This window comes from Gambusia affinis, linkage group LG18 (assembly GCF_019740435.1).
Source record: "Gambusia affinis linkage group LG18, SWU_Gaff_1.0, whole genome shotgun sequence".
NCBI lineage: Eukaryota > Metazoa > Chordata > Actinopteri > Cyprinodontiformes > Poeciliidae > Gambusia > Gambusia affinis.
The window spans coordinates 18,151,011-18,175,762 of NC_057885.1; the positions used below are offsets into that span (position 1 = coordinate 18,151,011).

General features: G+C 37.1%; 3 protein-coding genes and 1 long non-coding RNA gene across 6 annotated transcripts in view; 1 reads left to right on the forward strand and 3 right to left on the reverse strand.

Moving 5' to 3' along the window:
- Positions 1-507: 507 nt before the first annotated feature.
- On the reverse strand, positions 508-3,087 carry gpha2 (glycoprotein hormone subunit alpha 2). The gene is made up of 3 exons (XM_044097642.1): positions 2,962-3,087; positions 2,491-2,675; positions 508-1,317 (listed from the first exon to the last, which is right to left on the reverse strand). Exons 1-3 carry the CDS (start codon positions 3,071-3,073, stop codon positions 1,213-1,215), a joined length of 402 nt encoding a protein of 133 aa, XP_043953577.1. The 5' UTR covers positions 3,074-3,087; the 3' UTR covers positions 508-1,212.
- Positions 3,088-5,996: 2,909 nt separating this feature from the next.
- LOC122820314 overlaps positions 5,997-24,752 on the forward strand; it is a 51,786-nt gene continuing 33,030 nt past the window's right edge. Inside the window, exons 1-2 of one of the 2 annotated variants that reach the window (XR_006368760.1) lie at positions 5,997-6,064; positions 9,441-9,639. This is a non-coding gene — a long non-coding RNA (uncharacterized LOC122820314). Of the gene's footprint in view, positions 6,065-9,440; positions 9,640-22,797; positions 22,852-24,752 lie in introns of those variants that run through there. The other variant, XR_006368761.1, reaches the window with a different exon arrangement.
- LOC122820313 (glycoprotein hormone beta-5-like) lies at positions 8,306-10,453 on the reverse strand. The gene is made up of 3 exons (XM_044097644.1): positions 10,218-10,453; positions 9,434-9,635; positions 8,306-8,494 (listed from the first exon to the last, which is right to left on the reverse strand). The coding sequence occupies exons 2-3, from the start codon at positions 9,632-9,634 to the stop codon at positions 8,306-8,308; spliced, it is 390 nt and encodes a 129-aa protein (XP_043953579.1). The 5' UTR covers position 9,635; positions 10,218-10,453.
- Positions 11,935-24,752, reverse strand: part of ppp2r5b (protein phosphatase 2, regulatory subunit B', beta) — a 46,907-nt gene continuing 34,089 nt past the window's right edge. For both annotated transcript variants that reach the window (XM_044097640.1, XM_044097641.1), the window contains 6 exons: positions 21,525-21,578; positions 21,161-21,211; positions 20,957-21,076; positions 20,661-20,788; positions 19,152-19,253; positions 11,935-18,396 (listed from right to left, as the gene is read on the reverse strand). In XM_044097640.1, the coding sequence (XP_043953575.1) occupies positions 18,168-18,396; positions 19,152-19,253; positions 20,661-20,788; positions 20,957-21,076; positions 21,161-21,211; positions 21,525-21,578 (684 nt within the window). In that variant the 3' untranslated portion in view covers positions 11,935-18,167. The remainder of the gene's footprint in view (positions 18,397-19,151; positions 19,254-20,660; positions 20,789-20,956; positions 21,077-21,160; positions 21,212-21,524; positions 21,579-24,752) is intronic.

The window sequence follows — 24,752 nt, forward strand, 5'->3', positions numbered from 1 at the left end:
CAAATAACAAAGTAACTAACTAACAATGCCACATCTGTTATTTGTGTTATGTAACTTGTTCTAGGCTGGTGATGTCCAAACCTGTAGGCCACATTTACCAAACTCAGGGAACATGCATCAATTAAAAATACATCAATATATATATTTTTACTTGTTCCACCTTAAGTTAACATGCAGTATTTTAATTAAGCAAATAACTGATTCAGATTTTAATAGAAAAGGGATTTGCAAATCATTGTACCTTTGAAATATAAAAACAATGTTGCAGATTTCCTTTTTTCTAAAGAAAAGCATACCTTTTTTAATTTATTTGTTAAAATCTTTTGACTATAATTCTGATTTCTTTAGAATGGACTAGGGAGTTACTCGGTCTTTGAAAAAGTCTAATTTTGCTCATTTTATTGAATGTATGTGTCCAAGTCTTTATTTTAGTCAATGTTGCTGGAGGTTTGTGCTTTCACTTCCTATTGACGTAAAAAAAAAAAAACTAATTAAGAGAAAAAAAAACATAATAAAAAGACTAAAAACTTTTTGTATCCAACATTTTCCACTTTACTGTAAAGAACTCCCTCTAAAAAATTGAGACTGTCTGTCTGCATTTAGTATCCAGATGCTGACAGACATTTAGATATTAGATGTCTGTCTAATGTCAAAGGTCATGCAGAATCATTTTAATGGCCACACTTTGGACACTTCTGTTTCAGGCTTTGTAAATGTTCAGTTTTTACACTTTTGTCACTTTTTTCCAAAAAAATATTTCTTACAGAACATGACTGACAAATGGAATAAAAGTGAAACTAGAACACATTTTTCATCCAGTAAGTAAGAAGAACTTGAGATAACAACTCTAATTTTGTTGACTTCAGGATTTTAGAGTTTAGTTAACAGGAGCCCTACTAAGTTTAGACAAGCCGTCTGAGACAAATTATTCAGTCATAAGCATAAGCACTTGATTCAGGTATGGACCAGGAACAACTGAAAGTGTCAGGACAGCGGCCATCTTGCTTTCGATGATTAAAGAAAAATTAGGGACAAAAATGTAAAACATTTTCAGTTCGATGATTTAGGCATATTTTCTGTCCAAAGCATGGACAGAAGTGGAAAGGTTTCTGCTGAAGTAGTTTAGTTTTGTTTTTAACTCTGTAAACTATAATCCGCTTTTTATGCGGTGAATTGTTGGAATGCAGCATTTTGTCCTAAAGTGATGAAACATCAGTAGCGGGATTTGCGGCACATGTCGCAGCGACACGCCTTCGCCGTCAGGATCTCGATTTCGTCGTAGTGCCGACCACGCGGGCAGTCCAGGCGAACTTTGACCTGAAAAAAACAGAATATTCACATGCTGTGAACAAAACTATGGTCCTCAAACAGTTTTTACACGGCCTGCAATAAATATTAAATATAAATTACTTGTGAAGGATCATTAATGACCAAAAGCAGCCAAAAAACAGTAAGGTGTTCTTTGCTTCATAAGAATACTATGAAAAGATAAGCATTCTCTGTAAAAGCTGAAGGTAACAAATGTGTTGATGGCTACTTATTATTTGCTCCATTTACTTCTGAAGTCAGAACTTAAAACCTAAAACCCAGTTTAAGTTCAAACCGTTCCAAATTTGAAAACCAGTGGGATTGGCTAGTTGATAAATAAGGATGATTTAGGATTTAGGGTGTAGATATTAAAAAAGTTTTCATAGGTCTTCATAAGTCTTCATTAATATCTTCAAAGCAACAGCAGCACAATTGGTTTTTTGCTGCACAAACGTTTGACACCAAATTTGTCTGATGTAGTAAATATGAGCGTGATGTTGGTTGACCTCTGATGACCTCTGGAAACCTTTTTATGAATATTTTTTAAATATAGCGGCACAAATGAAAATTTTTACTGTGCAAATGCAGCACAAACATTTGATGCCATTTTTGTTAGATTTGGATAATGTGGGGGAGCTAGCTGACCTTTTGACCTATAAGCTTTCTTTAATATCTTCATAACAAAAGCAGCGCAAACAAATTTTTTTGCTGCACTAACATAGTTGAGTTCACTGACACCAATTTTCAGATTTGTAGAAGGTAGGGGTTGGTTGACCTTTCACAACCTCTGGAAACATTTAATATTTTTTAAAATGATAGCAGTACAAAAGAAAATTTTTGCTGCACAAACGTATCACAAATGTTTGACAATTTTGTTAGACTTGAAGAAGGTGCTTCTATGGAACTTTATGATATTTCTTTTACTTTTACTTTACTTCAATCTTTAAATTGAAAACCTAAATATTTATCCTTTAACCAATCACAAAAATCACAAAATTTAGGATAATTTTTTATTTTGTTTGTTTCTCTGTCAGGAGATAACACCCTGAGAAGGTCCAGTTCCCTTTGGAGTATAGTTTTAAAATCTGTATCTAGATGGTGGTGCTCCCAGAACTTGGCATTTTCAGGTCCAAACAATTCAAGAACCACTGATCTAGGCTGAGAAAACAAAGAAGATCGCACCTTGGCGTCCTTGCTGATAGTGCAGCAGCGTGAAGCAGAGGTGATGTTGTGTGTGAAGTTTGAGGCCACCAGAACCGAGTATCGGGACGGGAAAGCGCTGGACTCACAGTAGCCCACGCAGGCGTACACCAGATGGGTCCCTTTGCAAGTACCGCGACGGTCGCTGCGGATCGTCACGTTGATGGCTGGAAGGAAGGAGGAACAGCACTAACTGGACTCAGCAGATCTACTTACAGAGGTTTGAGATTTTCCTAAATGTACTAATTTCTAAAACTAGCTTTTTTATTTTTACATGTTGTATTTATTTTGTAAATAGAAGATATACTTGTTAGTTTAACAAGTTGTGACGATTTACAGCCTCTACCTGAACTGAATTACTCTGTTTTTTCTCCAACAAAGTTAACTTCTTTTTTTTTTTGCCAGATGTTGTAGTGCAAAGTTATTTGCTACGTTTTCCGTTTTGAAACTCACGGTATAGGTGGCATCCTGGGGTTTGTCTCTCTTTGCTCCATCCAAGAGGAGAGAAGAGCAGCAGCAGCGACATCAGGGCCAGCAGGCAGATGTGTGAGATGCTCTGCAACATCTGGACTGATCAGACAAAACAGTACGTTAAACATTGCTGGAATCCTTCAATCAATGAGCTCAATGAACTAAAGAAACTCAGGTTTTATTTGCTTATTTAATTTAGTCACATTTTTTAATTGCTTGTTTTGTGGCTTTGTTTGTTTTACGAAAACAGGTGTATCTTGTAAATGAGATATTCTATCTCAATGAGACAACCTGTATAAATAAAAAAAACATTTATCTGGGTTCTTTGACTTTCCATTTAAACCAGTGAATGCCTCTCTAAATGAATTAAAGTGTGTTTTGTTTTGCTTTTGGGCTGACCAAACCAAATTTACAGAGTCTCTCTTAGAACATTGTTTCTTTTTTTACCTCACAATAATGTATTTAGCAGTCAGTTCATGCGTCTTCTTGACTACTGAAAGTGTTTCTTTTACAATATGAGGATTTTTCCATGTAGGAATTCTATGTTAATATCTCATTTGTGAGTTATCCAAAGTTTTATATCTTTTTTAAAGTTTTATATCAAACTTATGTGCAAAATGCTGAAGGAAAACAGGTCAAAAATGGGTTTTCCATTCCTACTTTAAAACATAAACATGACAGAAACTTTCTGTCAGAAGGAAAAAAACACCCAAACTATTTGGACTCTTTTTGAATTTTTTCACAGGTAAAATTGTCATCGGACAGTTTTAGTCGCCATCAGTCTAAATGGTTCATGTGTAGTTGCATCTCCACCGAAAGATATTACACAAACAAACATGAGCGTGTAGTTAGCACATTGCTTTTCAACCAATTTTCTGCACATTTTTTATCACTGTGACTGAATACAAAATATTCCGGGATTTATTTGCAAATTTATTGCGAGGTAACGCAAAAGAAAATATTTCCCCTATGTCTCCTAGGAGGCTCCATTAAAAAATTTCTTATTCTCTTCTGCTCAATTTTCCCCTCAAATTAAAGCCTACCCCTTCCTCTGAGGTGATTTCCCCTCCTGCAGGAATGAATAATGTGAATAATAACAGCCCTGTCTGTGTCTTTCCAGTCTGCCTCATCGAACAGTTACCTGCTGATACATGCACATACACAACTTCATCACGTACAACACCTCACTGCACGGAGCATTAATGCTATACTGTGAAATCATTTTCTTCATAAACGTCAGTCCAGATGTGATATGTACACATGCTATGTGACACCCGGCCCCCTCCTGACTCACACACTCCCACATGTGTGCAAACAAAGCTAAACTTTTCCTGGGACTTTGGTGATCCTGACCTCTGCCCTCCGCTTTGCCAGCTTTTTCCAGGTTTATGAATCAGCGCCGTGGCGGCAGCAGAAAGACCCCCGCTGGGACTCAATTAGGACCGTAGGAACGACCACAATAACAGGTCAGCACTGAGGCTGAGTATTTACGTTTGAGGCTTTGTGTCAGCTGATGGCGCAGGGGAAATCCCTGTTTTTTCCTCTTATGTGGGGTTTCCACTCCAGAAGGTTTGTTCTGTCTCACTTTGGGGGCATCCATTAGGGAGGCTCCAATAATAAAGTTACAATCAAAACGTTTCCTCTGTCATAACTAATTATCTATGAATGTTTTTGTCAAGGCTTTAAAAATTTCCTAAAAAGTCTTTAATGTATCAACAGTTAAGGCCTCAAAATGTCTTAAATTAAATCTAAAATGTAAGTTGGCCTAAAATACATTAATCACAGGCTGGACTGCTTGATCTTGTATTTGTTTTTTTTCCTCGCAGTACTTTACTGTCATAAAGTTTGAGTTGTGTGCAGACATCTTATTGCGTTCTGTGACTTGAAGCGGTTGAGGCAACCGCTAGTTTGCTAGCTTTTTTACATCTGTAGTGAGTAAATCCAAATTTTTGGCCAGTTTTGAGGATGAAGTTTATTTATATCACTGCCTCACGTCTGTTGCCATTCCATACAAGGCCAGCTGCATTCTGCACCCATCTCTACGCTCATGCGTTTTTTTGCCAAGTAAAAATAATATCCATGTTACATATTAGCCAAGCCTAAATGTATTTAAGCAATTAAATGCACTCATCTGTTTTTGTCAAATTGCTTTTATCCATGTTTTAAAATGGTAGTAACAGGCACATTTAATAATAAAACCCCACAACTTGCAAAACACCAATTTAGAGCTAATCAATTTTGAGAAAACATAATAAATGTTTCTCTGTTAATGTGACTATTTTCCAATTAATTTTAGCATTTACAGTTAAATCCTGTTCATTAAAAAATATATATTTTATCTCATGAAGAGGACTAAGAAGAAAAATATGTTTTAGTCTTTCTCACTAATAACATAGATGATGAATTAAATCTGGTTCTTACCTGGACAGGTGAGAGTTCTTGTTTTCAGGCGAGTTGTCTAGCAGGTGTGGGAATGTCTGTCCTGAGCCCCATGCAGGAATATAAGTAACACAGGTAGAAGCGACGCCACTTATAGCTTTTGACACACCCACGATTAGAAAGATGAGTGTGTGGGATTTCCCCCCTACCAACTTCTCTTTCTCCTTCTTTGCAGATTATCCTCCTACCTGCACAGCCAAATTCTCCAGAAATATTCAGATCTTTAACCTCTTTCTTTATCGTTCGAGTTACCTTCCTCGCATCTCCGACTGGTTCACCGGTTTTAAGGCTTTTTTAGGGACCACTTATTGCAGTGACACAGAGGAAAACTAAATAGGTTTTCCATCAGTGCAGAACACACACACGCACGCACGCACGCACACACACATACATACAGAGTTTACTTTACCTCACTGCATTTTTCTAGATAAAGACTCGCATGTAAAAACACACTCATGCATGAAGAAAGTCACATAATAACTAAAGTTTGTGTGCTCAGGTGTTGGTTTATGAACACTGTGAATGAGTTAATAAGCAGCTAAAACACACACACAGCAAATCTGTTTTTTCCTCAGGAAGGACAGAGTCGGGTCAGAAGATCCTGCGGGTTTGGATCAGCTGTGTGTCTGTGTGGCTTCAGCACATGGTAGGTATATTGTGGGGAAATGTTGGCTCTGTGTCATCCTAGCAACAATACTTACTAAAATCCAGAGCCGTTTTAGACCAACGTAGCTACCAAATTAGACCAACAATGACAGTAACTCCTAAACAGTTGAGCTACTGAGCAGAAAGCTATGTTTTTTCTGCAGCTTTTGATTTGGATAGACTTTAATTGTTGAAAAAGACATAGAAGACATAGTATGGTTTTATTATGGATTTCATGAGGTGAGTGAATGAGGCATAACCAAGATTTAGCCACTCAGCTGAGGCGTAGTAAAACTTTTAAAGGGGATATATTATGCAAAGTTTACACGTTGCATGTTTTTATACTTACATCTGGGTCTCCTACTTCTAAAATGACTCAAACACTTAAAAAATCACCCAGAAACTTTTTTGGCTGTGAGTTAATGTTTTTTGGAGTCTGGAAAATGAGCTGTTTCAACAACCTTCTGATTGTTCAATCAATCAATCAATTTTATTTGTATGACATAATTTTATTGATTGATTTCATTGACATCATAAAGAACACAAAACACAATGTCAACAACTGAAACATTAAATTTTGTCAAGTAGCATCATTACACATCAAAACGTTGATTAATGTTTCATGTATAGTGTTTCAAAAGCAATTCTAAGCTGGTGGGAATTTAGTTTATTAAAGGCACTCAGTGCTTTGGCTGGTAAGTCACATTGGACAGACAGTTCACCGTTACCTAGCAACACTAACAGAGCTCCAGCACATTTGGTCAGGTGGTTTGACCACTATATGCCAGCATCTCCACATATAGCGGAAAAGATAAGCGTTTTGTTGTTGACTTCCCATCCATAAACCACTTAATGCATTCTTGTTAGTTGTACAGGAGGCTCCACTTCTGCTTTTCAAAGACGCATGATAGCATGAGTGAAAGATTTGATCCAAAAATCACTTCTTCCATCTGTACATGTTGGTACAAAATGATAGATTTGACCCCATTTGTTGTAACACATGTTGTGTCACTGAGACATGAGGGTGTCATAATGGTCGAATTTAGCATTAGCTTTTGCTAAATACCATATTGGTATAGTGTGTTAGCTGAACTAATGTTTATGATTAGTGCTTTTGGGTTAGCACAACTAACTATTTAGTTAGCGGTGCCACGACTACAAATCTTACTAGTTAACTTTATCCAGGGATCATCAAGATTTTATAGACATAACCATAACAATCACCCTAATCTTTAGCTCCTTCTGAAAACTTTCAATAAGATTCAGGCCTTAACTCTGGTCCATATTATTTCTAGTCAGATAAACCTTGTTTGTGACTATACAGGATTACTTTAAACTTAAATCTGTTGGAGTAAAGCTCAGTTTTTTCATTCAAACATGCAAACATCTTGTAAAGAATCATCAAGCTGCCCCAAACATTTCCACTCTGATGGGAAGAGGAACGTGTGACGCCATCATCTTTATGGCACGCTCTAACTCAGAGCTGTTAGCTGACGCCGATCCGTGCATTCAGTCACAGATTCTACAGTTTCCTCCGATTACTTTCCCACCGGCGGAGAAAAGCTGAAACGGTGGGTCTGAATGAGCCGCAGCACCTCATCAGCAGAGAGACGGGACACACACACGCACACATTTACTCCAAGGTGACTCAGCGAGGTCACGATGTTTCTGTCGCTCAGGGGCTCTGCCGCTTTCCGATGTCAAGGATGTCGTTAAAGTGTCCGCCTCAACTTCAAACTTGTTAATGTAATCTGTGTGTGAGTGTGGGTTATATCACATCCTTCTGCTTGTGTGAGTGTGTTTCTGTTACGTGTGTCAGTTTGGGCACAGCGACAAAGAAAAGAAAAGATTAGACAGTTTTTCTGTTTCTAAGGTGACCGGCTCGTATAAAATCATGAACCCAACCATGTGGAGGGATACCATGTGGATCCACAATTGTTTTTACTTTTCTGCTTTTGTTACATTTATGGCTTGAAAGCTTGGTGTTACAGAGGCAAATCATCTATTAATGAGTTCATCTAAAGTTAGTGGATCTCATCTATCAACAGCCATTTTCTTATAAACCTGAGTTTTCTCCAGTATCAAGAGGGCTAACCATCTTTCTATAACATAAAGTAAATTTAAGTACAAACACAGTACAACAATATCATTCTGGTATTCATGAATGCAGTTTTTTTAATCATTTTATTCAGCTCCTGTGCATAAGCAGAAATCCTTTTTATTGATTAAAAACATTTATCTATCAGAAAGTCTGACACTCTGTGTCCTCCATGGAGCAGAAGGTGCAGTGGCATTGCAGAGCCATTGGGTAGTGGTAGAGAGGGGAGACGTTGGGCAGGCAGCCCGGCAGCCGGGCCGTCATGTGTCGGATGCGGCTGTAGGTGCAGACGCGGTGGTGTCGGTGGATGTAGGGGGGCTCGATTATCGGTCTCTGCAGAGTGCATAAACATAAAACTCATCAAAGGCAGCTGCAAACTGGTTGTTCTTACCTATTTTATGAAATATACCTGCCATAATTTTACAGGAATATAGTAAGGTAATTTTATTTATATAGCACATTTTCAGCAACAAGGTAGTTCAAAGTGCTTTATGTGAATTAGAAGGAAATAAAAACAACAACAAAACCAAAAGAAAGACAAAAAGGAAAAGGACAAAGCTAAACATTGGTTCCCCATATTTAATAAAAATAAGTAGTCCATAATTTATAAACTAATAGGGGTTTCTCTGGATCCCCTAGAAAATTAGGCATCTTTCTCTAGGGGATGCCTAGAGAAAGATGCCTCTCTGAATTAGAGAGGCATTTATTAGGTGTTGGTTCTCCATGTTTAGTTAGATTATTAACACAAAACTAAATGTTGGTTCCGGTTGTTCTGGGTTGAGTTCTAGATTGCATAAAGCTAAATGTTTGTTTTCCATTTAGCTTTCTGGGTTACTAAGTAAAATATTGACAGTACTCCATATAAATGCAACAGGTCCAATTCAGTTGTTGCAGTGCAGTTTAGAACAGTTGGAATTGAATTGAAAAATTCTAATTGAAATCAGAACTATAGAGTTTATTCCATTTATTCACAATAGCAAGTTTTAGTAAATTCTACAATTGTAAATTGTAGAAGATCTAATTAAGCAAACAGAATATTTGATTATTATTTAATTTGTTGAATTAATTCAAAGTCATTAATTTGATCAAATTAATGAATATAAATAAAGTTATCAATATTTATTAATTGATTCTGGTGAAATATAACATGAAAACACGTATTTTGAATCATATCTTAACATTTTAGACTTTTATTCTTCCATAGATTAAATATGTTTTACATATATTCTCTTTCATAAATAAACAGGATTTAAGTTCTGGTCGTTGTTTTACCTCCCAGGTATGACAGCGCCCCCAGCAGGCCTCCGTGGTGATGTGAAGCCCTTTACAGCCGGGCTTCTGGGCCACAAAGGAGAACTCGCGCACTGCGCAGCCCCGGAAACTCTGGAGCGGCGTTGTCATGGAGACGGACACCACGGCTGCCGCGGCAACAAGGAGGAGGAGTACGGAAAGGGAAAAGAGACGCAGCGGCATGCTGGGTATGTTGGAAACACATAAAAACAGTTACAACTCACTAGTTTTGGTTAAATAAAGGGCTAAAATATTTGTTTTTAGCTTTTTGTCAGGTCAAAATGTAATGATTAAAATTGGACAAACTAAGCCATACCTTTTTATTATTGTTATAAAGTATGATTTCTGTCATGTAATGGTCTAAATAAAAGAGAGCACTTAAAAAGCATTTTTTAGTCTAGCCTAAACACAGATAAATGTTGAACAAAAAACGATTTTCTGTTTTTACACGAGAGTGAAACTTATCAAATTAGAAGGTGATGTTTATTTTTTTTTTAAATTTACTTTAACACCACAAAAAATGTCTTCAAGTTGTACATATAACATGGAGGGGAAATGATGGCTTGTGTTTTCGCTCAACTGACACACAATCAAAGATTGTTTATTTATTAATGCTGTTTTATTAATTAAAAATAATAAACTTTTTGACAATAAATTATCCGTACTTTGCTTTGTAGAGAAAACTACATTAAGCCATCCTATGTATCTATTCCAGCTGTGCCATTTTTAATGATTATTTTTCAGCAAAGTAATAAAGAAACCTCACCTTTTAAGCTGAGAACTTGTTGAGGTTTCAGCTGCTTGTGTCTCTCAGTCTGGACAGTCCGGTGAATGGAACCAATCTGTCCCTCTTGTTGTTCTTAGCAGGCCATTAGGGTGGACGGACACTCTGACATCATAGCAATTCAATGAAATCCCATTAGATACCCCTAGTCAGAAATAATAGAGTTCCTGGAAAATACTCATGCTTGTCTATATTTTCTTAACCTCAGTCTGCATCCATCTTTGAGAGTGTGTGTGTGTGTGTGTGTGTGTGTGTGTGTGTGTGTGTGTGTGCACTTCTGGCTCTGTGTGCAGTGAGTGGAGGAGTGGCAGAACAGACCCTCCATAACAAATGCATACACAAAGTTTGTTATAACTGGGACTTTAAACTGTTCAAATCAGAGAAATGCTGATTGTTACTGAGTACAAAAAAGTTTCTATAGATTAGAAGTTGTTTTGTAACAATAAATGTTCACTATCATCCAAGAAACAGGAAAACTGTGCGAGGAATACCGTCAATCAAATAAATGCTCACTTTTCCAACTCCTGACTCACCATTACACAACAAACATTACCTTTTTCCTCAAGTATACTCAGAAAAACATTTTCTTCCCTGTGAAAATGCATATTGAGCACTAACCTTAACGCACACTACCCAGTTGTTTAAACAGTTTGTAATAATAGCCAGTAAGAGTAAATATTTCACATTAATACATTTTTTCCTGTTAATTTAGCCCTGAAACTGACAAAAACAGCTCACTTCTGCTCATTATTAAAGGTAAAATTGTGTATGAGTATGTTTCAGTTAATTTATTCATTCATCTATTTGGTTTCCACTCTAGATTATCCATATTTATGCGTTTATTTATGGTTTGTTGTGTGTTTCTGTATTGCTCTGAATTGCCCCGGGTTTGCTGGAGATGGGCACCAGCAGCCCAGGTAAGGATACGATGGATGTTTGGTTCCTCAGTGAATCAGACATCAAATAAACACAGTGGTAATTTACGTGTGTCTGTTACCGCGCCTGCAGCAGTTCAGACTTAGTTAGTATGACCTCATCAGACTGGGCCTGCAGAACGTTAGAGAACAGCACCAAATCAGACATGACACCACTGTGCATGGTTGGCATCCAATTAATGACAGTAGAGTTCAGTAGAAAGATGTTTAAAAATCCCAGGGAGCTGAGAGAAGCTAAAAGTTGTTAATTTCAAAAAAGAAAGACTCAAACAGGTTTTTACCATGTTTGATTTGGTAGTTCTGTTTGTTTGTGTGTGTGTGTGTGTGTGTGTGTGTGTGTGTGTGTGTGTGTGTGTGTGTGTGTGTGTGCGCGCGCCCGTGTGTACCAGGTTTTTATATCTTTATGGGAACCTATTTCTGTCTACAAGAAAATTATAAATTTGTAATTTGGTGTTACAAATTTATAATTCCTCCTAATGTGACACATGTAACACACACATATACAAGCTACTATTTTTGAAAAAGCTGATAGATTTAAAAAAAAATTTTATCTTTGGCGCAGGAAAAAAAATCTGCAATGATTGCAGTGATGTTCTCTGCTTCAGAAATAGCTGATTTTTCACAAATATATGAATTTAAAAAATTTAAATAAAGCACATGAACATTCTTTATAACCTCTCTAAATTACAAAATTTAAAGATTTTCTCTCATAGCATTGACAGAGATAAAAGTGATGACACAAAAAACAACACAGACTCCCAGAATGTTTTCTCAAAGTGAAATTTCATTTTGTTTTTTTAGCACATAGATGTTTTTTTTCTCCAGTCTACGTCCCCCTGTTATGTTATTACGTACAGTAGTAAGCTTCTCTACATTCAAACCCCCCTCCCTCCCACTGACGTGTTGGTCCCCAAAATATACATCTTTTCCAACCTCTCTATCATCCTCTCTATTGTTTTTATCATCAACAAAACAAACACAGATCATTGGGCAGACAGTGCAAATCTAGACGTTCTGTGAAATTGCTACGTAACGCAGTTGTAGTTTTTATTAACATTATATTCTCGTTCTGTTGCTCTGACTTATTGCCGTGCTTTCATGTATAAACTCTTTCCGTCTCTTCTCCTTTTGCTTAGTCCTTACTGCCTGTTATCATTCAGTCCCATGGCGTCACCCCTCTGATTTAAAGCATTTTTCAAATGTAATTTGGCTCAATAAACATGGCCAAAATATAGAAATATGACAGTCAGTGAAATCAACATGAGATGTCTGCCTGTTGGGTGCGCTCTGAAAACACTCCCCTCTCCTCTCTCACTTTTAGTCTTGGATTAGGGCTGGATTAAGGTGAATTTATCAAATACTCAGAAAATCTGAGAGCAGTGAGAGCTGGGGTTTTGTTTTCCTGGAGACAGAAACAGGCAAATGTTGTTTTTTTTTGTTTTGTTTTTTTTAGTTTTCAAGTCAAAAGAATATAAAAAATTTAAATAAAAATGTCAAAAAAAAATGTTTATGCCAGAAAGGTGAGACTTTTGTCTTGGCTTACATCAGTTGTGTTTTTTACTAGTTGCTTTCCTGAATCAAGACAAAGTTTGAAATCCATCTGAATGTTTCCAGGTTAGAGAAAAAGTTTTTTTTAACACTTTTATTATAACAGCAACATCATTCATTAACATTTGACTTAAAACTGCCATGCAGGTTTTTCCAGATTCTGTTATGAGGTAATGATATAACTGTATGTGTTGAGTTCACCAATGTACTTTAAAAACATTTTCCTGCCTACTATTAAAAGCTTTGTAGGAATCAAAATGATATTATCTAGGTCAACATTTGATTCATTTTTAATGTAATCGTTGTTTTGACTCAGATAATTAAATGTCTGTTGCTTATGTTTGGATATTTTTTTGTTTTTTCTTGATGTTTTACCTCAACCAGAATCTTAAAGGGATAATAATCCTGGTTTTATTTTGAAGTGCGGTCTGTAGAGTTGCATCAGCTGTCAACATCTTACCAGTGGATCATTTTGTGAGGTAAGATCAACAAAGTTCTTAGTGAAACCTGAAGTTGACAAAACCTGGAACTCCACTGAGAAACAAGAAACAAGAAATGCTATGGTGTGTTTTCACATAAAAAAAGGTGTTTCATGCATTACTTTACAAATTTTTATTCTCTGACTCGATAGATGGAGAAGTTATGGAGTTTTAACAAACCCTACTACAACTCTACCCAGAAAGCTGTTAGTTATGCAGCTCAATAAATTGGCTATTTGCTGTTTGGATTATGAGTTTATTGCATCTAAATCTGAGGTTAGGGTCTCTGTTGACTATGTGTTAAAGTGCTTAACTACGCTGGATAGTAAAACAACTTTCTTTGTATTTTAAATTGCAACTGACCACTAATATATGTAACCTGACTAAATTTGATTGAATGTAATCAGATTTATTTCAATTCTTTAGAATGAAATTAATCTAATCAAATCACCCCATTCACCAATTTGTATCCACATTTTCTCCCAAAGTATTGCCGGTTCATGCTATCCTTCCCCAACTTCTTCCCTGTAAAAAAAAAACAACAATTTTGTAGCTTTTGACCTTACACTATATTATTTTGAATAAACCTCAGACCACCACACAGCTGGCGTATGGATACCAAAGGTTTCTGTTGATTAAAACTCAAAACATTTTAAATATCACATTGGAATCATCTTTGCTGCCACCTAGTGGTGAGTTTTGCCAAATTGGGCCTAATTTGGGAAAATTAGCATGCAATTATCCATATTTATACTTATTCTATATGCGCTACATTCTAATGATAAATCTCAGCTTAATTAAGGATGAGTTTGACACAAAAACAGACAAAAAATATGTATATGCTTGTAAATAAATTCAGGTAGCTGGAGGTTACACCATCAGTTTATGTTTCATTGTTGTATTTTCATGACCTTTTTAGATAAACTGTCATAAAAATGTTCAAATGTCAAATGTAATTCCATTTAATTGTTTAATGTGATCTAAAAGCTTTGTGTTGCACCCTGTTTCCATATATTTTGGTTCTGATCCCCAATTGGCCCGCTTGTTGAAGTCACAAAAACACCTTACAGCCGACTAGTTGGATGTCAAAGACTTTAGAAAAAACTGTTTGAAACAAAATGTTCTGTGGGAGACGCCACCATGTTGTGATTTACAAAATACGGTATGAAACGACCAGAGCTGCAATGGTACAAAATGTTTAAAAGGCTAAGTGACCAGGATGATATTTGCAATGAACTGGAATAATATAAAGAGGCTGAATTGAGCTTAATTTTGGGTGATGTTGATAAAACAAGACTAGTTGAAGTCCTTCTTCACCCAATGAAAGTGGAAACTTTACTCCTAAAGATGTAAATAAAATGAATTTCACAACTTTCTTGATTCAGGCTTGATCTGGTGTGTGTTTGTCAGAGTTTCTGAAGGTTTGCCACAAAGCAGCTGACAGGTAGCTCTGCGTTTTTAGCATTTAAAAAAAGAAACAATCACTTACATCGTGCGGTACATTCGAGAATCAAACCCCCAATCCCTTAAAAAAAGGAGAGGAGAGAGAAAACGAAACAAAGAGAAATCTGCTTCTTCCTCTCAATCTGTCACTCTTTCTATGCTCGTCTTCTGCTCACCGATTCTCTCACTGAAAACACACACTCACTCACTCACACACATCCACAACCTGAACATCACCTCCAAATAAGGTTACATTTCCTGATCAAATAGAAAATAAATAACATCAGAATTGATTTTTTCCCCCCACAAAATGAACAAAGTCATACAAAAAGACAATAAAATAAACAACATAATTACAAACCAAAATCATTTCTCGTCAAATTTACAAATAATGTACCTTAAGACAATGTGAATATCACGGACGCAGCAGGAGATAAAACAAGAGTTTCTTTTATCCTGTCTGACTCCCTACAAACACACAGATTATCCTGAAAGAATGAAAATATTGCTAAAATAACTTTTTTCTGTTTTTCTCCCCTCTCTTCATCCCACTACTCTATTTTAATGATCAGACAAGAATGAACAATGATTCTGTTGATTCACAATGAAAAATGTTTTCATCTCCACGGTCACCTTCTAGCAGCTTCAGGTTGGCCGGACTTACAGACGCTCCGGGTTCGGAAATCCAACCGGACTGCAGCGCTTTTTTTTTTCCTTTTAGTTTGAAACCGCTGTGGTGTGCTTCATTTGTTATAGACCTGCTTAAGCAAACTACTGGGTTAAATCAACTATTGTTCCCATAATGAGTTCATCCTAATTAGAGCAGAGCAGCAAACTGTTTTATTAGTAAGTTGGGCGATAGCTGCATTTCCGCCACTTTACCAGCTGGTGGCAGTAGAGAGACGGCTGCGTTTCATCCAGGATGGGGTGAAGAAGATGGCACCTAGCTAACATGCATGCAGCATGACTTGTATGTTTTGCACTTGTGCTAAAATAAATACTGGGAGGGAATTTTTATCTCTTTTTTTCCCTTTTTGTATTTCATTGTTATCATAAAAATAATATGTGGCCTAAAAGGAATAAGATAAATGAAGACAAAAACAATTTAATCACATTTGATAGGTCTTTCAGAGGTTGCATCAACAGCGGAAATATCTAACATTATCTTGAGTCCAATACAATTCCACTGAATTATAATCTTCAAACTAAATTATGACACTTAGAATTCATTAAGAGAATTATTACATTGTCTAGGACAATCAGTCCTCTTAAAGCAATTTTAATTAATATAAATAAATATGTTGCGCTTTGTAGATGATTTTAAGAACTGTTTCTTTTGTGCAAATGGATTGTACCTTTAGGACAGAACATGGAGTGACAATGAATACATAAGCAGTGCTGAATTTAAAATGAAGGAGGACACTTAGGAAAAAAAAAATAAAAATTTTCTAAGCGTCCACCTTGGAGATGCAAATTTAGCATCTTCAAGGTCATTTCTGATGTCTTACGGACTTGGCATGATGTTTAACACAAACTGATAAAACGCCATCGAAGCCTAAATTATGCGCTCGTCATTCTTTCCATACACATTTTGTTTAACTTTGTTTTGTTGAGGAGTACGGAAATTTTTAACTGCCAGAACTTGGAAATAAATTCAGGAGTAGCATCTTGTTAAATCAAGAAAACGTTTTTGTTATAACAAGATCCAAATCTTATTATAACAACATTCAAATCTTATTAAAACCAAAATATCTTCTCATTTAAGTAAGAAAGGTTGTGACAGTGAATAGCAACATATCTTGAGATTTTTAAAAGCCATCCAGTGGAAAAAGTGTAAGGAGAGTTGTAGTGAGACACTTCACGCCTTTTTAACGAGACGTAATCTGTCAGAAAAGCGTTTTTACATGTGAGAAACTTTCTCCTTTTAACAAGTTTTACATTTTCTTTTACATGATATAAAACTCATCTTATTATATAGCAAGTAACTTTCTCATTGTAACATTTTTGCATCTTATTATTGACAAACTTTTGTTGTTTTAACAAGTTTTGCATCTTGTTACAATGACAAAGATTTCTTGTTTTAACAAGACATTTTCTCATATTAACACATTTTGCATCTCCTTATAACAAGAAATAAAACTTCTTGATTTAATCACAAAAAACTTTCGTTTTAACTGGATATTGCTCCTAATTTTCTTTCCAAGATCTGGCAGTTATGTGCTTCCGTAGGGAAGGGAGTGCAACACTTTCGCTTCTCTAAGGTCACTGCTGATCTCTTTCTGATTTGGCATTGTGTTAATTAGCACCCACCATCTTGATCCAGACCTAAAAACTTGATAAAACTCCTGCTTTATAGAAATGGCCACACTTCCTACTGATTGATTCTGTAAGTGTATTTTATTCACATTATTTTGCTGTTACTTTTTCTCTTCAATTATAGAAAAAGAGCAAGAATGTGCTTGGATTTTCCCATACATATATGTTTGTAGTAAAATCCAAATCTGGTCTATGATGCTTGCAGCACGTCACCAATGTCAAACATTTCAAAGTAAAAGAAAAACAGCTGCTGCCCGTCCAGTTCATTCCCCCTCATTAAGGTCTGTTAAAGGGGTATTCTGCTGAATTTCAGCACTCGCATTATGGCCTCGCACTGCGTAAAAATTAGCATTTCCAGTCGGCCTTCCCCTTTTTATGGTTTCTGCTACACTAGTGTTTCTCCCATAATACACTACAGAAATATCCAGACGTATGTATATCTATATATATTTATATATATATAAAAACATCATCATCAGTAGTAGTTAGCGTAGAGTAGTAGTAGTAGAGTAACAAGTAAGAAGAAGGAACAATATTGTACTTTATACCAGAGTCATCACCTTCGTCATTAAGGTGCTCCGTCGGTGGCGCCCAGAAGAGTGGGAGGAGTCAGCGCCACACTGGCTGTTTGTGTCTGAGTAAATCTGTGTGTGTGCAGGTGTTTTGTTTGTGTGAGATTCGTCTCCACAGCTCCTTCCTCTGATATTTACAGCAAATACCTACAGGTTTGTGGGTTGCCTGTGTGCAGCGATCGCTTTGGGACATTTGTGTGAAATTGCTTCGCCTGTTTTTGTGCTATGCACGCGAGGAGTTAGCATCTTTCGGCCAAAAAGAATAAGATGAGGCCACAATACGGACTCTGTTGGTCAAATGTCGAGACGAGTTGGACACCAAAAGAGACGCTTTCTTTTTGTCTCTAGTTTTGCAGTTTACAAAACAGGATATTAAATAACGTGACAGTCTGCACCTGTTTGGAGTTATGATCTGCAACATGTACAGCTAAAAGTGAACCAGTTTCACACAACGCTGTCGGAAAGAAGGTACAGCTTTTGCATCACAGAGATCGCACCTTTGTACAAGAAGCTGCCACCTCCATGATACAAGATAAAAACAACAGATTTTATACCTTTTCTGCCTCCCAACACTTTCACCACCAACCTCAAGTCCCACCACCCTTTCCCCAGTATTCCCCCTCCTGTGTGCAGCGGCGCCTAGGTGGCGCTCTCCCCAGCTCCGGTGGAAGCACCGCTGGGTTTGGGCTCGGGCTGGTCGGACTGGGCCGTCTGCGGAGACGAGGGGTTCAGCGGGTCTCCTCTCTCGCCCCGTTCCTGGAGGTTGCGCTGGTTCCTGGCGGCCTCCGTTAGCATCTGCATGCGGCGCTCCTGGTACTCCTCCAGGCCTCGCCAGAGGTCGGTACGCTCCCGCTCCCGCTTCATCTCCCTGGCCGGGCGCAGAGACAGAAACCAGCAAGGTTAAGAGAGAAGAGAAGGATTTTATTTAGGAAAACTCATTGAAGAGCCACGAATTACTACTGTAGAGTTACAAGTCAGTAAAGTCTTTTAAAGCCAGTTCATTACAAAAAAACTGCAGAAAAACAGTCCTTCATTCCACTCCTTTTTCCATTTCTTTCTTCCTTCTGTCCTTCCTTCTTTTTTCTCTCCCTTCCCTCCTTATGTACTAATGCCATTTCTTCCTTCATTCTTTCTTTCCTTCTTCCCATCCTTCCTTCTCTCATTTCATCCTTCCCTCTTTCTTTCATTCCTTTTCCTTCCTTCCTTCTATCCTACCTTCTTTTTATCCTTCCCTCTGTCCTCCCTTCTTTGCTTCCTTCTTTCTTTTCTTCCACCCATCCTTCCTTCTTTTTCCCTTCCAGTTTTTCTTCCTTTTTTCTTTCCTTCCTTCCTTGTCCCACTGCCATTTTTTCCTTCTGTTTTTTTCTTTCTTCCTTCCGTCTCTTTTTCCTTCTTTTCCTTCCTTCCTCCCATCCTCCCTTGTGTCCTACTGAAATGCTTCTTTCCTTGCTTCCTTCTCCTGTTCCCTCCTTCCCTCTTTCTTTCCTTCTGTCCTTGTGTCCTACTGCCATTACTTCCTTCTTTCCTACCTTCACTGGACAGATAATGGAACAAGAGCTGATTTAAAAATGACTCCTGTTTCGTTCTGTCCCTAAACACAACACGACGGTGAGTCATACTCACTTCTGTTTCTCCACTTTGTAGGAGGCAGTGAGGTCATCAAACAGTTTGCTGTTCATCTCCATGAAGGTCTTCAGTACGTTGTAGATCAGAGACACGATGGTTCTGGAGGAGAACAGGAACACTTTGAAAATATTTACGTCTTGGGACAAAATGGACAAATTTGGATGAATCAAAATGATGGGATTAAAATGCAAATAGAGACTGAAACCCCCCCATCAACATTTAATAACTTTTGCAGTATAAAAATATGATGAATGAATGTGATCAGTTCATCTCTCAGCAGTAAGTTTCACTCTTAATTTTTACTAGTTCACTAATTCACTTTTATTCTGTGCGAACTGAACTTATACGACACAAAAGTTACTTGTAAACACTGACAACTCACAATGGATGAATACGCTGTTTAATTTGATAAATAACCTCCTGTAATATGTAAATTACCAACAGATTGAGTTCAGTAGCCACAGATTTATTTTAGTGTTACAAATGTCTGGGTTTGTTTAAATTGTATTTTGAGTTAAAAATAAAATTTTAAGGTTATTTAGCATGTTGGTCAACTTAAAGTTTATTTATTCTTACTAAAATTGTTCTTTACCTATAGAAGAGGATTAGGGCCACTAGGGGAAAAAAAATCAATTTTCAACATTTTTATATGTCTAAAAAAAAATAAGAAGAATTTTGGAAAATCAAAATTTTGAGATTAAGAAAAAATAACCTGGATTCTAACATTAGAGCCACAAATCTACAATGGTGTATTTAGAACATTATAGATAGAAAAAATATGGAGCAAATTTCTGCCAATTTTTCTTTACTTTTTAAGATATTTTCTAGAACATTTCTGAGATTAATCTCAAAATTTCTGAGTTTTCTGGTGGAAATTTACTCCTTCTCTAATTTTTTCTATTTCCATCAATAGACGTGAATAGAGTTTGCATCAGTAAATGCGAATAAAAATACAATTCCAACTTTTTTCTCAGAATGTTAAAAAAGTCACGGTAGTTTTTTTTTTAACTGAGAAAAATATCTGAATTCTGAGTTTAAAGTTAAAATTCTGAGATTAGACTTCGAAAGAATTCTGATATATATTTAAAAAAAAAACAACTAAAAATTCTGGAAAGAAAATCTGAATTTTAAGAAAAAAGTCTGAATTTAGAATCTGACATTAAAGTTAAAATTGTGAGATTAGACTTCGAAAGAATTCTAATATATATATTTAAAAAAAAACAACAAAAAATTCTGGAAAGAATTGCACAAAAAAGTCTGAACTTAGAATCTGACATTAAAGCTAAAATTCTGAGATTAAAACAAAGTTAGAATTTTTTTAATTTTGTCTTTTTTATCAGAATTCCAGGGGGAAAAAGTTATTTTTTAATGACCCTTATTCTTAATATACCCTTTATATTTGACAACAGATTTGATGTTGATTTGTCTCCTTTTGGCCATAAATCTACAAGCAGAAATCCAGAAAGGCGGTAAATGAAGCTGCGCTGTGCGTCTGTGTGGCCGTACTGGTTCCAGTGCTCCTTGGAGACTCTGTAGAGCGTGGCGAACACCAGCGGCAGGATGACTTGACAGTTCTCCTCTATCAGGCTGAGGATGTACTCGTTGTTCCAGAAGTACAGAGCGCGCTCCGCTACCTGAAACACACAGAGCAGCACAGTCTAACCTGTGTTTGTTTCAGCTTCTAGAGTAAATCTCTAGATCGTATGATTACTGTAGTTTCCTAAGCTCCCCAGAAACATTTTTTGCTGTGTCTATGTGATTCCTGTGGGTGTTTTATTTGGTTTCTCCGGTTTGCTGCTCACCTGAAAGTGAGGGCTGGAGATACAGGCTGCTATCTGCTTAAAGAGAGGCTCCTGGATCCGGATGAACTGCGACGGCTCTATCACGTCCAGTATCTCCTCAATCTCCCCCAGGAACATCACCTAAAAATCACCGATATGTTTTTATTTTACACATAAGGAGGAGGAGGCCATTTAAAAAGATAAATCAGCTGCTGTCTTCTTTACCTCTTTCTGAGTGCAGGTTTTGGGCCAGTACTTGAGCAACCCCCTGATGATCTGCAGAACAAAAACAGTGCAAATGATATATCTGCATTCATAACACTCTGGTTGTCAAATTAGATATATGTATCTTTAAAAGTTAATAAGTTAGCTTTCCAGACATTTGTTTTATTTGGTATGCAGGCACAAACATTAAGAGCTACATTTTTATTATCAATAATGTTCCTGACAGTAGGGAATAATGTGATCACATGACTAAATTTTAGGCCCCACTGGGCTAAAATATCTTGTTTTCCATACATGTCACACTTTTCTAATGTCTGACTCTGAATTAAATACTTTATTTGTGTTTATTGAGTTGTTGTCTTACGTATTCGGTCACTGTAGCGTCTTTCTCCATGAACTGCACCACACAGTACGCTAGCTGCAACGACAGAAGCAGTCCGGTATGAAATAAAGAACAGATAATATATCAGGTCATAGATTATTGATGAGAAATAAGGACGATTCATTTTAGTGATGATTCTGATGAAGTTTTCAATCTTTCCAAATAAGCATTGGTGCTAGGCGCCAGATTTTTGTGGTTCATCAAGGTTGTTAAAATTTGCATTGATGCAAATTTGCAAAACTGATGGGAATGTCGTAGTGCGCACTGAAAAGTGTTTCTTTTCTCTGCATTAAACCAGAACACTGGGGCTCACGTCTGCTTTGGCAGGTTCCTCGCTAGTTACTGATGATAGGTGTCTGCAGAATGCTTATCACAGCTTAAAAGGGGGCAGATGAGGGGCTTCTGTTCATGTCACCCAGTGTAGAGTCATTTTACTATCTGCTGGGCTTATTTAAGTGAAAGCAGAAGAAATAAACACAAACTCCTATATCTGAATCGATCACGCCCAGACTGAAACCTGTCATAGTTGGTTTTTGAGGCTGTTTTTTAACACTGTAACTTTTGAAGAATTTGCGGTATCAAAGTTGCACTTTTTTTTTCTACTCCTTTCCCTTTGCTAAATGCAGTGCCACTCATTCTCTTTGGCAACATGACAAATTTGGCATCTGAACTGTAGTCTGAAGAACTCTCGATCTCAGAGCAACCAGACTATATACACTGCAAAAACACAAACTCCTACAGAGTATTTCTGTCTCATTTCTAGCGCAAATATCTCAGTGCACTTAAAATAAGACAAAACTAACTTATTACTCATATTTCAGCAATATATAGATATATACATTGATTAAAAGGTACTTGTTCCACTGCCAGATTAAGACATTTTCCCATGTTATAAGTGAAATAATCTGCTTGTGAAACTAGAACTTTTTGAATCATTACTAATGAATTATTGACTTAAAACAATCTCTTAATCTACTGAAAAGTTACTTTTAAATTGTTTTTTTTTCCTTACACATAGTTCTCATGTGATGTCACACTTGCAAGGTTTGTAACTCAGCCATCTTGATACATCCCTGACCAACTGTCATGACAGTTGCTATGGAGTTGCTATGACAACAGTAAAGAAGCCACAAGCTTACAACTAGCTCTCGCCTCGTTCCTGTCTAATTGTTGTATATATATATATATATATATATATACATATATATATATATATATATATATTATTCTCCTTACAGCCATCAGAGAGACGAGGCTCTTATCCCTCAGGAAACGCTGAAGGTCGGACGGGTTTTCCGACCCTGTTTGAGTGAGTAGGAAGACATCAGCTCTCGTCTGCGCTCACTTACGCAGAGGCCAGTCTCTATTATTCAGTGTGTGTGTGTTTTGCGGTTGCCCCCTCCACCCAGGCCGGTTGCTGTGGTGAGTGGGCGCATGTTTACTTCGGAACGAGTGATGTCACACACATAAAGTCCCTTCAGGCCAAATGTTAAGCAGAGTTTAGACCTCCATTCTCTCTCCTCCTTATTGTGTTGCAGGTTCAATCAAACCATTTTTTTTATTTTTGGTTCGTTTGGGTTACATCTGGGTTGTGATTACTGCAGACTGAGTTTGTGGTGTCAGGATGAGATGATGTTCTTCATCATATGAATGTTACAGAGGTACAGTTAAGGACGGAGAGGGATATAAAAAGACTTGGGTGGAAACAGATATGTTAAGCTTAAGCACAAAGAAAAGCAGAAAGAAAAAGATGAAACCAAATCCTGCTGCTGAGAGGTGAAACTATTACAAGGATTAGAGAGGCATTAGAGGAACTGGTTGGGGTAAATATGTTGGAGTCTGTTGTCAGGTGGGGGAAGGAGTCATTGTTTGGCTACGGATTATGACCTTTCAGTCTTTTTACAGGTGCTAAAGTGAAGATTTCACCCTATTAAGCTCACATACAGTAGAAATATTTCTGAAACAATCCGGTGTTGACTACTAAAGAATCCGTTTCTAAGAAGAAGGAGGCAAGAGTGGCTCAATGTTCTGTAAAGTGCGGTGTTATGAAAAAGCATTTCCTCAAAGATTTCTTCCTTTTTCACACTTTATTGTTTTATATAAACTAATTTCACATAAGTTAATTAAAAAAGGAGTTTAAACTGAAGGTTTTATTTATAAAGGGATAAAAGCACCACTAGCTAAACAGGTAGTTGCGTTAACCCTGAAGCACTAGTCCTAACTTTAGCTACACTAAAGCTAGAAGCTAACGCTAACGCTCTAAAGTCAGCCATATTGATACAAACCATGTGTCAATGACAACATGTGTTACGGGTACAGAAGAAATGTAACTTGCTGCACTCCTTCACAGGTGGAGAACGTAAGGAGAGGAAACTGAACTGCTGTGGAAACGGCCTTCACCCCCTTCAAAATAAGAGCATGAATATAAACGTCTACTTGAAGAATCCTTAACAGTCCATGAGCAAAACTTCAATGAAGAAATCAAGCTTTATTTAAGTGAAAGTTTATAAAACAGCAAAGTAAATTAGCGCTTTAGACTTTATCCGTAAAACTTCACTGTGCTAACTTTTTAGAAAGTTAGCACAAATATCAATTCTCTCCAAGTTAAACCGACAAATAACATCCGTTTCACCGGCCACATCTAGGCTGATTTATGCCAGGAATATAGAAACAGCTTAAGCAGAACCTGTCCGACAACAAGAAGTAGGCTAAAAGATCTCAAAAACCAAAACTCCCTGTCCAGATCTGCAGAAATTCAGTAATAGATAACAGAAAAACACTATGTTGTGCCTGGAAATGGTTTAAAAGCTGTTCGAAAGGAAAAAATAAGTAAAGGTTTTCAACATATAGGTTTTTTTTAGTTTAGGTTGTTTTTGAAGTTTTTGTTCTGAACTCTGGTGCACGAGAGAGGAATATATACTTCACACAGTAAAGAAAACTGTAAAGCTATTTACATTTTCTGCAGGGTTGTCATATTTTGATATTTCCACCCAGAAGTGGGTCAGTCGTGCTCCCGTGTCCCTCTGGCCCCATCCAAACCAGTTGTTTGTGTGAGTGAGTTAATAATGCATGTGTGTGAAAAGCGGGGGGGAGCGGAGGAATGTAGGGCACGGCGGTGCTGAGACCCAGAATGCACAAACACAGGAGCCGCTGACGTGCCGCTGCAGAACAAACTGTACCCTCTGTAGCAGCAAACAACGTGGGACGCAA

Coding starts and splice junctions, on each gene's coding strand:
- LOC122820313 (XM_044097644.1), bottom strand. CDS start 9,634: ATGCCGCTGCGTCTCTTTTCCCTTTCCGTACTCCTCCTCCTTGTTGCC. Junction 8,495..9,433: donor GGCGCTGTCATACCTGGGAG/GTAAAACAACGA, acceptor TGCACTCTGCAG/AGACCGATAATCGAGCCCCC.
- gpha2 (XM_044097642.1), bottom strand. CDS start 3,073: ATGTTGCAGAGCATCTCACACATCTGCCTGCTGGCCCTGATGTCGCTG. Junction 2,676..2,961: donor CCCAGGATGCCACCTATACC/GTGAGTTTCAAA, acceptor CCTTCCTTCCAG/CCATCAACGTGACGATCCGC. Junction 1,318..2,490: donor CTATCAGCAAGGACGCCAAG/GTGCGATCTTCT, acceptor TGTTTTTTTCAG/GTCAAAGTTCGCCTGGACTG.